The sequence below is a fragment of the Pocillopora damicornis genome, chromosome 13, assembly GCF_964200805.1.
Source record: "Pocillopora damicornis chromosome 13, jaPocDami1.2, whole genome shotgun sequence".
Lineage (NCBI taxonomy): Eukaryota > Metazoa > Cnidaria > Anthozoa > Scleractinia > Pocilloporidae > Pocillopora > Pocillopora damicornis.
The window spans coordinates 13908248-13924402 of NC_142682.1; the positions used below are offsets into that span (position 1 = coordinate 13908248).

At 37.4% G+C, this 16155-nt stretch overlaps 3 protein-coding genes across 3 annotated transcripts; 2 read left to right on the forward strand and 1 right to left on the reverse strand.

The window, feature by feature from the left end:
- Positions 1–855: 855 nt before the first annotated feature.
- Positions 856–1745, forward strand: LOC149035603 (mitochondrial import inner membrane translocase subunit Tim8 A-like). The gene has a single exon (XM_089191765.1). It carries the CDS (start codon positions 954–956, stop codon positions 1203–1205), a length of 252 nt encoding a protein of 83 aa, XP_089047891.1. The 5' UTR covers positions 856–953; the 3' UTR covers positions 1206–1745.
- Positions 1746–2752: 1007 nt separating this feature from the next.
- Positions 2753–8049, reverse strand: LOC113678461 (COMM domain-containing protein 8). The gene is made up of 5 exons (XM_027195345.2): positions 7953–8049; positions 7407–7562; positions 5791–5949; positions 4647–4802; positions 2753–3725 (listed from the first exon to the last, which is right to left on the reverse strand). Exons 1-5 carry the CDS (start codon positions 8022–8024, stop codon positions 3702–3704), a joined length of 567 nt encoding a protein of 188 aa, XP_027051146.2. The 5' UTR covers positions 8025–8049; the 3' UTR covers positions 2753–3701.
- A 60-nt stretch (positions 8050–8109) lies between these two features.
- Positions 8110–15265, forward strand: LOC113678462 (kinesin-like protein KIF9). Its single transcript, XM_027195346.2, has 5 exons — positions 8110–8813; positions 11301–11690; positions 12079–12460; positions 13145–13513; positions 14042–15265. The coding sequence occupies exons 1-5, from the start codon at positions 8211–8213 to the stop codon at positions 14623–14625; spliced, it is 2328 nt and encodes a 775-aa protein (XP_027051147.2). The 5' UTR covers positions 8110–8210; the 3' UTR covers positions 14626–15265.
- The last annotated feature ends 890 nt before the right edge of the window (positions 15266–16155 follow it).

A 16155-nucleotide genomic window follows, 5' to 3' on the forward strand; every position in this document is an offset into this window, starting at 1 on the left:
TGTATGTAAGAATGTAACTGCACTACATGTTTCACCTAGATAAGCATTTAGTAAGAGTGGACGGAAAAATCCCTTATATTATAAGAACTTTGTACCAATTCTGAGCGTGCAGAATTAACTTACATTGTCCCCCCGTTTGTTTGTTTCTATTTCTCCAATTTCCCCAACAATTTCCGCGTCTTGTATATTAAGTTTTCTTCCGTCTCTTTCCATTTTGCAATTTAAAACAATTCGATATTACTTCGCCAAAATGCTGAATAGCTTTAAATATTCTTTTAAATGTAAATTCGGTGTACCTCTTTCCTTGAAATAACTAAGGAGGGTCCAAATGAGGTCAACCGTTAGCCATAAAACGGCTAAAAATGAAGCCGTTATTTGTAAAGATTTACACATTTTTATTGTTAGTCGTTAGAAAGTTAATCGTAAAAATTTTTCCTTTTAATCCCGAAGAGAGGACGTTGACCGTTAGCTATAAATTAGCCAAAATTTTAACCGTTAGCCGTAAAAGCTATCGACCCATTGTGGCCCTCAATAAGTTGCTCAATGGTCTGAACGCGCCCTATCCTGGTTATGAACTGGTAGAAGAGCGAAGTTTGACCTTACATTGTCCCCCTTAAACCCTATTCACACCAAAGCTTAAACATGTCTTAAAGCTGTTTTGTTAAACTCCTTTCCCCTCAAAAGATGTTTAAAGTTATATTTTTCTACTTCCAGCACTTTGAAAATACAAGTTTGTAATTGCTCGAACCCTATGGAAAATTCTGGTCTTCATTTCAGAGGTAGCGGTCTTGAGGAGGAACCCTGGGAATGAAGTTGTCTTACCGTTCGTACCCAGTCTAACGCGTTTGACCTTCAGCCATTTTGATTTTTTTTCCTCAACACGTGCGACAAACTGATCTTCCATTTATCGCCATCAAACTTATTGCTTCAAATCTGTAAAAATTTTGAACAAGATGTCATTTGGAGGAGCATCTGGGAACGTCCAAGTTGATAAACAGCTTCAAGAAGAGCTGCTTGCTGAAGATCAAAAATACAAGTTCCAACACCAGATTCACGAGTTTACAGATATGTGTTGGGAAAAATGTGTCGAGAAACCGGGCAATAAACTCGATGGGAAAACAGAAACTTGCATCGAGAACTGTGTGGAAAGATTTCTCGATACGACGAAGTTTATCGCTAACCGTTTCAGCGAACGGTTTAAGTAAAGGCCTCGCTTGCTGGATTGATTATTGCATGTTCCCGGCCTGACATGACAAAACGGTTTTAGCGGTTACCAATAATATTGGACGACCTTTCAGTGTGGAAAACGTGCGGTTAGCAGAACGCAGAGATGTACATTTGAAGATTTTGACTGTGTGGGATTAAAGTTCTGCTCTCACCATCCGAAGCATCTCAATCGGCTCACAAGGAGAAAGAAGGAACAACAATTAATAATTTTACGTATTAGGACGAATAATTCGTCCTAATACGTAAAATTATTAATTATTATTATTATGGGCACGATAAATTTAAGTGAATTTGTACTGGATTTGAACGTACCAATTTTCAAAAGGTCAAATTACCAGGGGGGTTATGTTTAAGCTTTGAATTGATTAACTCATTAGTTACAGGTGATTCATGCTAGTAAAGATGTATGTATTCAGACTCTTATTCCTATGATTGACAGCACATGGCTCTTAAGAAGTGCCAGCAATACAAAAAAACTGTGCAAAACAGTTTTAAAAAATATTACATGTATGCATACAGACTGTTTACTATATTGCTTTAGTGTAGTTTGCGGTTTTATGCCCAGAACAAAGGAAGTTTGGCTGAAAGTAAGAAATGTGCACACCTATCCAATATTTCTTTACTAAATGGAAATTTAGGGAACTACCATTACTCATGGGTGACCTAGTAACCAATCGGCTAGTGCACTGGACCCCTTCTTTCTACCCAAGAGTATAAAATGGGTACCAGCCAATTGGATGAAATGCAGAGGGTTAGGTGTTAGCATCCCATTCAGGAGGGAGCAGTGATTCTCCTAGTCGCTTCATGCTAAAGAAACTGGGATAAACTCCAGCTGGTTGGGCCACACAGCTCAAGACACTGTTTAATACAATTTTTTTTTCCAAAAGCAGCTGCAGAATCTGATATAACTCTCAGTTTTGAGAGAATATTATTATTCAAAGAATATCCTTCCCACTAGAAGGTTCCCATAAAACTATAAACTCATCAAGACTAATGAATCTGGTCAAAATATTATCGGATTTTCTTTATACAGAAAAAAAGGATCCTGGTGAAATTTGCTGGCTTCTCTTCTGCAATTTCTTTATTAGTTGCAGATCACTGTCAAGGATCAATTTTTTTCTTGCAGTATATGAGCAATATATCATCTTTAGTCAAAACGTGTAACAGGATGGAACACAAACCAAATGACCTGTTTTCTGTGAGGTAGCAGTGCAAGGTCACCAAGCATAGCCAACTAAGATCAAATTTAACAGGACATCACACAACAGACCTGACTCAAGTTTAACTTAGCCTAATGTACACATTACCACATATACTGTACCACATACAATTAATTACTGTACTGCCACGAGTTCTCGTGCATATTAATGAGGTGTCAAAACGATTGTACCCGCGTATAAGCTGCAACCCCAATTTCGGTCCCATTTTTCCGGGAAAAAAGTGCGGCCTATCCGCGGGTAAATACGGTATTTGAAACAGAAGTGATTAAGAGGTACCCAATATTAAAAGTTCAGAGAGAGAAAGAGAAGATCTTTGAAAATTTTATTCACAGTTTCCACCAATATCACACAGGTAACAAACACAAACAATTTCATCATGTCACCTGTACAGTGAACACCAGATATTTTATCAAGACTTAATGTCCAAGAAAGATGGCTTTGCTTGAAGTAATTCAAATTTATCCTTGCCTTGTATGTAATTGCATACAAGTACTCAGTGAAGCTCTACCAGTATCCTAAAACATGCAACATTTGTAATTGTTGTAATTGGTTGTAATACCTACATTTGCACATGGCACATGAAAAGTAAAAACACTTTTTTCAACTCCAAAAAATTCACAAAAATAAGAGTAGATTTCTCCTTACTAGGTTTGACAGATTATTATTCATTTCATATTTTTTTGTTATATGATGTACTGAGTCATATACATTTTCGTACGTTCTTTCTTATGACCTGATGGAGGACAGACATACATTGTAAATTATGACTGCACCATTGACACAGCTTATCTTAGCAATAAATAGATTCCATGATGTGGTTGGTCTGACTCTGAACAGTAATATTTCACAGAAGACATCAAAATGTCACAAGAACATCAGTGACACACTTGCCTACATTTTGTGCCCCTTTTTTGCACTTACAAATTCTAATGACCATTGTAATCTGCTCCTGTGATCTATTACTGAACAGACACACAGCAACATGGAATCTATTTGTCAATCTGTTCAAAGGAACACTTGGGTTACAAAAAAATATGGTCAGCGCATGAATTCAATAAGTTTATGTAAAAAACAATTTTATTTGTTTAATAAGGCTCTAAAAATACTCTTTACATGATTCTTCATCTTGCTGTACTAGACACATGCCCATTTTCTATCAAGTACACAGTTGTTTTTCTTTTTTGTTTTTGGTAATTTTAAAACTACATTGTATGAATGAATATCATGAGCAAGACAAAAGAATGTGTTCACAACTTATTTCCTCAGTTGCATAACCACCTACAATGCAAAGAAAGCACATTCAAACATTAAGTGAAGTAATAATTTCCTTCACCCTAAATCTAGTCTGAACTGAAAGTAATATAACCCTTTCACTCCCAGGACACTGACAAAAAAGAAATTTCTCCTTAAAATATTGATAGTTTTTTTAAAGTAAAAAAAAAGATGAGAAGAGAGGAAATAAAAATTTGGGGATATACATGTTGTTTGGTTTGAAGCCAAATTCTCAAGGCCAAAATTATAGGCAATGTATGGAGTACAGTGCAGAGAGTTGATATTTTGATCTTGGGAGTGAAGGGGTTCAGTTGAATGGCAAGAATGGTGGAGGACAGGATCAGGTAATGGTTAGCATGCTATAAATTAAGAATCTGACTTAAGACCGATGCCTATGATCTGGATTTGAAAGCCGTGATTGAGCCAATTGTGTTTATGGGCTGAGCCCACCTCCCTCCCACAGTGGCCTGACTCCACTCACAACTGAGTACAAGTTGGATATTAGCCAATGACCAGTGAAACTTACAGTTTTGTTAACCTTTAACACCCTAACATCAGCATACAATTTCTCCATACTGTTCTCTATACATTTCCTGTGGTACCTACATGCACAAGGGGAATTTGTCTTTCTTAAGGACTTGTGATCATTTAATTTATACCCATGACCTTAATATTTGATTCAGGAGTGAAACTATTTAGAGAAATCAGATGCTAATCATCCCTAGGAAGAAAAGGGTTAAAGAGGGGGTTGCATCCATACTCTTTCTTGTGGAAAATTAATGTATGCCACATTTTACTCCTGACAATCAACTTCATCTGGATTAGGTTTGTAGCAACAACATCAGGGTCATGTTTGAGATGGAGAAAAAGCTCAATTAATCCTATATTTTCTTAATGTACATGTAAGCAAAACTTAAATCACAGTACCTTATTAGCTGCATCTAATGATGATATAAGATTGTCTAATTCTTCCTTTGAAAGCTCAACAGAAACATTCCTATCTTTCCCACTCTCATTGACATCAAAGTCCAGTGTGACAGTGGGTTCTTTTACACTGGCCAACTTATCACTAGACATTGTCATCTATAGGACCAAAATAAAATGAACCATCAAATTATTATTGGAACTGATTTGATTTTCATAATTGGTTTAACTCTTAAACTTCCATGAGTGACCAAGACAGAATTTCCCCCTACAATATCAGTACAACCTGAGCAGACAAGTGATGAGAATTAAAATATAATTATTACATATCAATTAGGGGATTTGATCCAATACCAAATTCTCTGAACCAACATAATAAGAATTATATCACATAAGTGAGGAGAATTATTATTGAGATCTCAGAAGTAAAGGAGTAAAAGTTCACAAGCATTGCTTGTACATGTACAACTTTATACAGTATCTAAGCCAGTGCTTGAATTCTTGCTTTCTAAACTGTGTCTTTCTTTGAAAATTGATAATGTGAGTTACAGCTGTAAATTATAACATGGCCAGTCCCACAGCATGTTGGACCACTACACATAGACTCATTCCCAATCAGTTCTCTCTGGCCTTTCTCTATTATCAAAATGAGATCAATATTGGGATCAATATCAGTATCTAGGTGACTGCCCACCTACCCCTCCCCTAATTCAACAACAGTCAATAATTGACTGTTGTTGAATTAGGGGAACAAGTTAATGTTAATGTTGGGTTAGGGAGAGGTAGGTGGGCAGTTGCCCAGATACTGATATTGATCCCAATATTGTCTATAACTGTATACCCAACATTGTATTTGAGAACAGTATGCCGTAGATTTTCAAATGCTATTAGCTATAAAATAATAAATCTTATTAGCTCAGTGGCCAGTTTTTTATTTACATATTTCCTTTTTTCAAATAACTCAAGATTACACTTAAACTTGACAGTTGTGTTACAGGAGCAATGAGGTAAAGAACACAGTTACTCAACATCATTTTTCACAACTAGTTTTTGCTGCAACTTCAATTTTACACAGTTATTTATGATACAAATTTTACTGGCATTAAGAAAAAGTTTCCTGTTATGTATAATCAAATGTTGCATGTACCTTGACTTTCCAGTCAAAATCTTTTAGGTAAGAATTTGATATTGAAGCTGCATTAAGCACTAGCATTTGTCTCACTTCTTCTTGACGAGGCCAGACACAATCAAGTATGGCTTGTTTAACCTCAGAAGTTAGTGAAAATCTGTCAAGTTCTTTGGAGATCTGTATAAATGTAAAAATATAACAAAGTGAAAATTTTGCAGGAGTCCTATTGTACCTGGAAAGTGATAAAGTAAAAAATTGCATTAAAATGAAAGTCAGAAGCATTAAAAATATCAGAGTAACAATTGAAACCATTTCCAAACAAAAGAGACTTGCACTTGTCAGAGAGTTTGGGTGATTGTCCTTTAGATCATGATTCATGACCGTTGAAAAAATGCTCACTAACAATAACTCCCCAAAGTGATAAAAATGTAACTTCTCCATATAATATCCATACATTATCCAGCAAGAAGGTAATGTGAATACTCAAACTTATAAAGTAGAAGTTGTTATCTTGATCTTACTCCAAATTATTGTAACTGATTTACAAGGAAACATGTAGCAGCCAGAAGGGAGAATTAACAAGCAGATCTTGGGAGTTAAAGGGTTAAATCCCAGAAGCAAGAACTTCTCCCTGTGATATCCATACAACATCCAGCAAACAGGTGATGAGAAAACTCAAACTTATCAGGCAATTAAGTTGTTATCTTGATCTAATACCAAATTCCCACAAATATTTTACAAGGGAATGTGTAGCAGCAAGAGGGGAGAATTCACAATCACATCTTGGGAGTTAAAGGGTTAAAGCTGATGTAATGGTTCTTATCTTTCACAATTAAAATCGTTTTTTCCTGATATCCAACAAACACATGGTAAAAGGAAGGAGCCTCTGTCCATCATTCCCTTGACCTGTACCAACTCCCTACTGGGATTAAAGCCTGGTTTTCATGAGCAACACAAGCACAAGCACAAGCACAAGCACAAACTAAAAATGCACCCATAAGCTAAATATCCTTATAAAGTAAATATGTGTTTGTGCTTGTGTTTTTGTTTATGCTTGGGTCTAGGCTGTTTTCATGGTGAAATACATGTATCAGCTGTTGTGCCTGTGTTTGTGCTTGTGCTTACTGTCACTTGTAAAAACTAAGCTTAACTGTTTCTCTTGCCTTCATGCAACAGCACTGATTCTCTTTAAACTAATCACTTTTTTCCTGACAAGCTGACTCACTGACTGACAGACTTATTGACAAATGGAGAGACAGACAGAGGAATGGATGGAAACACAGACAGATAGAATAATGTAAATTGGCCACCAAAGAGAGTTTCCAAAGCTGAAGGTTCAATTATTTAGCTGTTCACCCTGTCAAAGGGCTAATGCTCAAAATTTCAGCCACAGGAACTCTTTGTGGTGGCTATGAACCAAATTATCTTGTAATACCCTCCACTGATGCAATGCCACAGTTTCTTTAAGATCTGACCCCCTGTATCTAATACAGTTCTGGTGGCCTCCCAGATGACTATTTTCTGTCTGTCAATAACAGCAAAATTTAGCACAGACAACATACTTAGTACCTGTAATTTTTTAATCATCATTTGATAAAAAAAAAAAAAAACACTTGTAAATCACAAAATCAAACCTGTTCCTTGTCCATTCCTCTTGAAGTGAATCCTTTTAAAGTTTCCTTTCCATTTTGTTGTAACAGTTTCCACTCTTCAGTTGTCCAAATCTTTCCATAGTTTTGATATCTCAAGCTCTTCCCAGTACATATACTTTCCAACAGTTCGTGTGTTATCTAAGTAAAAGTTCAAAAATTTAATAATGAAATCAAAGCTCACTGATTACATGCTGCAATCGAGATTTGTAACGGCCACAAAACTAACAATTCCGAAGTTGATTAAAGTTTCGCATTCTTAAAAAGAAAGCTATCATTTCTCATCATTTTCTTGCACTAGAAAGAACTTCTCCACGGAAGAAGAAGAACCCTTTGATAAGAAATTGCGACTTAAAATGTGAGGCGGAGATTGATACGAGCTTCAAATCACGCAGAAAAACCCTTATTTAGCGTAGAACTTAACATCATATGACATTTTATTTCCCATAATAAAAGTAAAAGCTGAAAAGTGCATCACATGAAATTTCATTGCATATTAATTTTTCGAAAAAATTTGTTTCGTTCTCTCACTTTTTCGGCCTCTTCCTTCGAGCATTTTCCCAATAACTCCAGTCCTACCCTGTGACTTCCTCCGTCCGCCATCTTGTTTACGCGCCTGCTAAAAGAGTTCAGCGGTCCTTCCCGGAGGAGATGCGCGAAAGGCATAGCAACTCAGAACGATTACCCTAGCAACAGTAAGTACAGATTCAATCAAGGGAACAGGAAGATTTGTATTGTTCGTATCTAGTTGTGGTTTTCGGCGTGGTTGTCGAAAATAGCAGGACCAAAATGCTTCAAGAAGGCAATGGAAGAGTCAAAGTTTACGCCAGAATTCGGCCAACGGCGCGATTCGCGCAGGAAATGATCGAACTCTTACCCGATGGAAAATCGATCAATATTCACTGCAAGAAAGATTTGAGACGTGGTTACATCAACAACCAAATACTTGACTGGAGTTTTAATTTGGATCGCGTTTTACACAACGCCAGTCAAAGCGATGTTTATGAGGAATGTGCAAAGAGAATCGTTACCGAGGGCTTAGACGGTTACAACGGAACGATTTTGGCGTATGGGCAGACGGGAGCGGGCAAGACTTTCACAATGACTGGTTCGACGGAGAAATTCCAACACCGTGGAGTTATCCCACGGGCAATTCAACAGGTTTACAGAGAGATACGGGAAAGGTCTGAGCACGCTGTGACTGTACGGATCTCATATTTAGAAATCTATAACGAGCACATGTTTGATTTGCTTAGTACCTTGACCGGGACCCCTTTGTTAGATCCTTCTCAGATGACCGTCACAGAGGATGATGATGGATATACAAGAGTGAAAGGGCTCAGCATTCATCAGGCTAATAGTGAAGAAGAAGCCTTGAATTTACTCTTTGAGGTAAGATGTAACCGCATGTTTGCTGATTTGGAAAGGAAGAACAATGTATGTAAGTTGTAGAACTTGGGAAGGGGGCTCTGCAATCCTGTGTTTTTTTTTTTTTTTTTTTAATTTGATGTCACAGCCTCTTTCGAAATTGGAATTTGAATTTAAAGAAAAATATAAAAAGGCACGGATGGATAAGTAAATAAAGATAAGTTAGAAATAATAAGCAGTGATAATAGTGATGTTAAAAATAAGAATGATACTAATAATAATGCTTCATTAATTATCCTAACCCTGGTGATAGTAAGTACAATAATATTAATAATTATAATAATAGCAACTATTATTATCGTCACCATCATCATCATCATGAAAGACCCTTTTTAAGACCTTAAGCTAAAAACTACTATTATTTATTTATTCATTGATTTTTTAACATGTGGGAAATTATTGATCATCTAAGTCATGTTTGGAATATTTGGAACAGCAATCGAGCTTTCCATACCTTGGGTTGAGGAGGTACAATGTAGGAGTTCCTTGAATCTCTGGTTCACTACAAAAAGCTTGTAGAATGGGTATAGCAGAGTTCTTTAATATGGCTCAATGGGATGTAGCTTCATGTCCTAGATAGTACTATTAATGATACCATCTATCTGTATCTTCTAATGGTCACTAATAAAGCAGATTATATAATAAGCTCAGTTATTGATGCATTCTGATTGGTTCTCACTTATGATCTATTGGAGGACAGACGTATAAATGACATCATCATTAAAACTTTTTTTCCGTATATTTTAATTCTTTATTATATAAAACAAATAGATTCCAAGTTTCTGTGTGTCTGTTCAGTAATAAATCACAGAGGACGTCAAAATGTGGTAAGAACATCAGTGACACACTCAGCTGCGCCTCGTGTGCCACTTTTTTGTTCTTACCACATTTTGACATCATCTGTGATCAATTACTGAACAGATGCACAGCAACTTGGAATCTATTTGTGAAGAAGACAATCCAAACACACCATAAAAATCAAGGTTTAGCCAGATGCAGTTGATAAGCAAAATTATAAATTGGAATAAAGAAATTGGTTTGAAATCACATTGAGTTATACAAATGATAAAGGTGAAATTGCAATTGAAGTTGCAAGGTTAGGATTGAATGGTTGTTGTTAAATTTGTGGTTTAAACCAAAAGAAACACAGCACAAACTAAACTAAGAAAAGTATCCTGGGAAATGTAACACTAACCTAACTGACAATGAACCGATTATAAAGAGAACTGAATGCAAGAAATAAACCAATAATACCAACTCAAAAGGGAAATATTGTAAACATAAGAGAAAAAGTCACCAGTACTTTGGTCTTACTAGCTCCTAATAATAGCAGATAATTCAGTAAAAGTTGAATGCGATAGCAGCAATGAAATCCAATATCTAATGCATGTGCTTTAAAATGCAACTGATTGAAATATTGAACTTATTAACTAACAAAGAATTGATTGATAAAATTAAACCAAAATTAACCTAAATGAAAAGGATACAAACTACGCATTTCAAAAGCAACACTATCAGCTTAAAATGTGGATTACATATTATATTTAGATGAGAACACACTACATATTATAATGATAATGATGATGATGATGGTGATTGTAATCAAAATGATATCAAAAAATAATGTTGATAATCATTCCTGTCACCTTAAAGGGCAGGTTTCACTTGCCCTCCAGTCAACAGTGTTATGCAAAGGAGCATCAGTCTTCTTTAAAAACATTTCTTTTTCTACATTTATTCCTCTACTTACAATGTTAAATGTTATTGATTGACTGAAAAGCTTCCTCTCATTGAATATTTATTCCTACAAAGACATACATGTACTGAAGTGAACCTGTTAGGCCTCTATCTAGGGTTGGAAGGAGCACCACGGGTCTGTGAGGTGTAAATTAGCAGCTAAGCGACTATGAGGGCAACCAACCCTCATTACTGAATCATGATTGCTCAATCTTGAGTCTAGGATACTAGCCACAAAATTGTAAAATCATTCCTTCTCAATGAGCCGACTCTTGGGCCAACTTCCAACCTGACCACAGCATTGTGTCAGGTTTGTCTGTGTGTTGTAGATTGTACATGTACCTCGGACATTTATCTATCGTCATCTCAAGAGTAGAAATCGACTTAACTATGTATAAGGGCAGGGTATAAGGGTTGAGTGAGATTCAAAGAGCTTAAAAAACTAGAAAAACTATTAGTTGCCATTGCTTTGGCACTATTCCTCTCTTAGTACTCAAGGGAGTAGTTTCCTTTCCATTACCTATCAATAACCCAGTGTCATAGTCTCTTTAAGTACATTAACATCAAGAATAGCTAGTAACCAATGCAGACCTTCTTTTATTTGGTGGTTTAGTCACTCACCCTCTAAATGAGGGAATCGAAAGAGGACTAACACCTTTATATCAAGTAAAAATTATTGGTAAATAATCTTACAATTTTTTTTTTTTATTTCAGGGCGAAACTAATCGTATTATCGCTCAACACGCATTGAACAAACGTTCATCTCGCTCGCATTGCGTGTTCACCATCTACATCGAGTCACACTCGCGCGTCGAGTCCAACACGAAGTACGTCACCTCTAAGCTGAACTTTGTGGACTTGGCCGGGTCTGAGCGACTGGGGAAGACTCTGTCTGTAGGTGATACCCAGGTGGAAGCCATGTACATCAACAAATCGCTGACCTTCTTGGAGCAAGCTGTGATAGCCTTGGAAGACAGAAGGAGAGATCATGTCCCATTCAGACAGAGCAAACTCACTCATGTGTTAAAAGATTCCATTGGTGGGAAATGCAACACTTTGCTGATTGCAAATGTATGGGGAGAGGCTGCTCACATTGAAGAAACGGTGAGGAATATTCCTTCATTATTTTTCCACAGCGAAAGGGTAAGTTAAAAGAAAACTGAAATAAATGAACGAAGAAAGGAAAGGAAGAGAAAGAAACAAAGGCGTCCTGTGTTTAGATGGAATGAAAACATTTTGTAGATTACAACGTCGATACATCTTAAGTGGCAGATCATTTGCTGCGCTTTGTGTTTAGCCAATTAGTCTGCCTCCTGCTAGTTGAGATTTTTTAAAACATTACATTTATTCACAATATTTTTCTCAAGTTTGTTCGTGTTGGCCCTGAAACGACCCCCCTCCCAGCGAGGGAGTGGTCAAGAAGTACATATACATACATAAGTTACCTACATTCAGGAAGGAAAAATTGACAGCGATTTTTTTTTCCTCAAAGCTTTCCACGTTACGTTTTGGCAGTCGAATGATGAACGTGCCATCAGAACCTGCTGTTACAGAGCACTTCGACATGATGAGACTCTGCAAACAACACGAGAAAGAAATCCGAACTCTTCGACAAGAACTCGCCATGCACGACACACTGACAAACCGCAGTCAAATCTCCTACGAGCCGCTTTCAGAATCTCAAATCCAGGATGTCCGCGAGCAAGTAAAACGATTCTTGGCGGGTGAAATGAACGATATTGAACTCGTCAATGTTCGGCAAATTAAAGAGACGTTCGCGCAGTTCCGAGTGATTGTGAACACGATGAAGGCGGACGTTGAGGAAAAGCTGCGAGAAAAGTACGTGTTACAGGAGAGAGATGGAGCAACTTCCGGTGAGTTATTATCATACAGCCAGGGAGGGTGAGGGCGGTACTCGGGCCAATGTTTGTTGAGTGCTGTGCTTCTGGCCCGTCAGAACCACTCACCCCATCACCATTACAGTTTATTCTGTGGCCAATTGTAGACCCCACCTTAAACGCATTTGGGCAAATGAAACAACTTTATAACCGCGAATCTTCCCAATTTTTTAAATCCCTTTTTTTACCAAAATTTTATGACCTCCAAAATCTCGATTATGTGCGACCCCATTCTAGTAACTCCAGTGTCAATACAACCCATTTATAGTCAATCCACTCATGAAAATGCGACCGCATCCAGCGGCACATTCCCATAATCTCTCACTTGATCGCACTGATTCCTTCTTCAACTACTTTTTGGTTATTAGCTTTTATGGTGTGGTTTGACCATATCGATTACTCTAAAAATAAAAAAATTACCTTAGTCTACGTTTCCCGATTGGAGGAATAGTTGTGTTGAAATTGCATTCCCGGTAGCCGTGAGGCTGAAATTTTCAGGAAGGAACTCATATCGGATGACTTCCAAAGAGCTTGTTCAAGTTGACCGCTATTATCCATATTTCAGCAAAGAGTAACATATCTTTTCGAGAGAAATTAGGGTTTTTCACGTGACATCTGTACAGTAAAAAAAAAAACCAAATATTTGTATTTACTTTGTAGCTGCGGCAGATAAACAAGGCACCGTCCGGGGTGATGACAGCGGATTGGTTGGAGAAGTCGACGGCCGAGGATTTGGTGTAGGTGTTGTTCCCCCTGGTGTAAAACCAAACGTTGCAACCTTGGTAAGCACCAGGAAGGTAAAGAGTCGGGGAAAAGCTAAAGAGAGAGACAGTGCTAAGTCTCTTGCCCCGGGTAGTGGAGGGCAAATGGAGGGTCAAGCCGGAAGCGATGGACAAGATCGGGGGCAGTCACCTTCAGCTCAGTCTCCCACGCAGCGCATGGCCACGCCTCCACCCAAAAGCGAGGCTTTCGAGGAATTCAAACAGGAAAGAGGCAGTGAAATTAACAGGATTCTCAATCAAAATAAAGGTAAGGGGTATTTTTGATGTATCAGAATTGGGAAATTCTAAGTGAAATTCAAGTGGTTTGACTTCAATTGCGATGAATTTTTCCAGAAAGTGGCTGCTCGTTCACTGATTCCGGGTCGAATTGTTGATTTTGGATCATTGGTATTTATAGTGGGAAGAAAACCGGAGAATCAGTAAGAAAACCCTGAAGCAAAGAAGAAAACCATTAGGGTAGTACGTCAAGTCCAAAACAGAACACATGCCTTAGCTTGCACCTCTGCTTCAGTATCTTCCTTATTTTTAGCGGTTTAAGAGTGGAGGGGCGGAGAGCTGAGGGATTTTGGGGGGATCACGTGGTTTTCAGTTGTCAAGGAGGGAGGGGGGTCCGCAGTCGTCGCTGAGAAAGTATAAAGGGGGGACTGGAAAAAATTGTCAGTTGACTGCCAATCAACTTCCAAGGTGAATCTCGTTGAGGCTTCAGGATAAATTATCGCTCTCTGAATGTGCTACTTCTAATTACAAGTATCTAATAATTGCTTATTCGTTGCAGAAATTTTGCGCGAGAAAAAGAAAAAGGCCAAGGAACTGTCCTCGTCAGTCAACAGTCTTATGGAAGAAATCAACGACACCAAAGAAATGTTGGAAACTCGTAAGCAAAACCGACTAGAGCAAGGGGAATTTCGAACAGACGATGGTCAAGTCATTATTGATGAAGACGAATACGAACTTGTTTGTAAAGCAAAAGATCTAAAGTTGCGCTATCGGCGTGACTATGAAGACCTGCTCAACACCAAATCCGAAGTTACCTACTGTGAGAAGCTGGTCAATCAATGCAGACATCGTCTCGTTACCGAGTTTGACAATTGGTATTCCGAATCGTTCCTCGGAGCCGACGATGAACCGAAGGGTGGTCGAGAAGGGCAAGTTCCCGAGGATGAACAAGAGAAGTTTGATCGACTTCAGTTAGAATTATTGATGGAACATCCTGATTCTGTACCTTATTACAATGCTAAGATGCAAACTGAACGGCGCATGCACTTAACGGCCAGCGGAAGACAACAGAAGAAGAGGAAGCCTGGGGCTCTGATCGCTACAGTTAGAAACAAGCCACCAACAACACTGACGGTCACTTGATCAAATTCTTAAAAAAAGGGAAAAGTCTGTTAAAACAGGATATAACTATAATCACTATAAAAAAAAACTATTTTTAAAAACAGGCTATAAAGGCTAAACGAAAAACTGCAATAATGTTTATTATTTATTAATCTCCTGAGCATTACTACAGATCTAGTTTTATGACATGATGGAGGCGCGTGCGTTCTTCTTCGCTTATGTGCTTCTACATTATACAGAAATGATCAAAATCATGTAGCACCAATTGTATTCAACTTGATGCAATATTCGCTTGAGTTTCGATATGAATTCTTTTTTTTGGTGTGGTCATAACTGTTATTATTACAATCGTTGTTTTATTATTATTAGCGCTACTATTTCTAAGAGTATCCTTTGGAAAGTAATCTTTCATTCACAGTTCACGTAAGTATCTAGTAGGCTAACCAAACTGACATTATAGAAAGAAGAATCCTTTTTCTCTTCCTTCTTTTCACCCTTATTTTAGTTAAATGAGTGACAAGGTGTAGACTTCTATTTAGTTTTCATTTGAGTGGAGGGTTTGTTATCAGTGGAACCTAATAACTTGTAAATTTTGCGCATAGTACTTGTAATATACTGTAACCTAAATCGGTTTGTAAATAAAGTGAGAGATAGTGGCTGAGCTTTTGTTGTTGTTGTTGATTACTATTCCCTCTTAATTTGACTTACTAAATTTACTTCTAGATTTCATTACTTTTCATGCTTTTTTTGTTCAAGTACAACAATACACGAAACAGTCACTATAACTAAAGCAAAACAAAGTTTGGCTGATTAATCAGCAATTTTCAAAAGCAGTGGTCTGGCTGACAAAAAAATGGCTCTCCATTACATCACTTTTCACAATCTACAAAGTTAACGTGGACCATGCGTTTCAAAGTGTTATTGATATTTTTTAATTACAATAATTTTTTCCAACGATGCGTAAAGAAAGTTTATCGCTGAGGCTAGGAGGGAAGCATGGACCCATTCCTCTGTGTTGTGTCTTACACCGCTCGGCCATGCTAACTTTTACTGCCGATTAAGGTATCACAGAAGTAAAATTAACGTTTTCATTCAATGATGAAATAGCATGCAAATAATTTTCGCTAATCTCATAAAAGTTTACATTACTTTCTAATATTTAATTTATTTACCTTTATGAATTTTAGGCTATTCTTTTTTGCCGAGACTTTTTACAAGGTACCCTTATCATATGCCCATTTTACTTGAAGTTACCTGTCATTGTTGCTGTTAAAAATATGGAAATGGTCAGTTTTTGTTGTAATTAAGCGATTAGGGAAGGGGTTGGAGTGGAACCGAACGTACTCTTCAGTGCGGAAAACATCGGTTTTACGTTGGACTGGTTGAAATCGACTTCGACTGACCTTTTCTTTTCTTCCCTCGAACGTCTCTCTACTAAAGGCTCTGTTAACTCTTTAACTCCCAGATCAAATTTGTAATTCTCCGTACTGTCAACCATGTAATTCTCATTAATGTTAGTTCAGAGAATTAAGTATTAGATCAACTAATTAT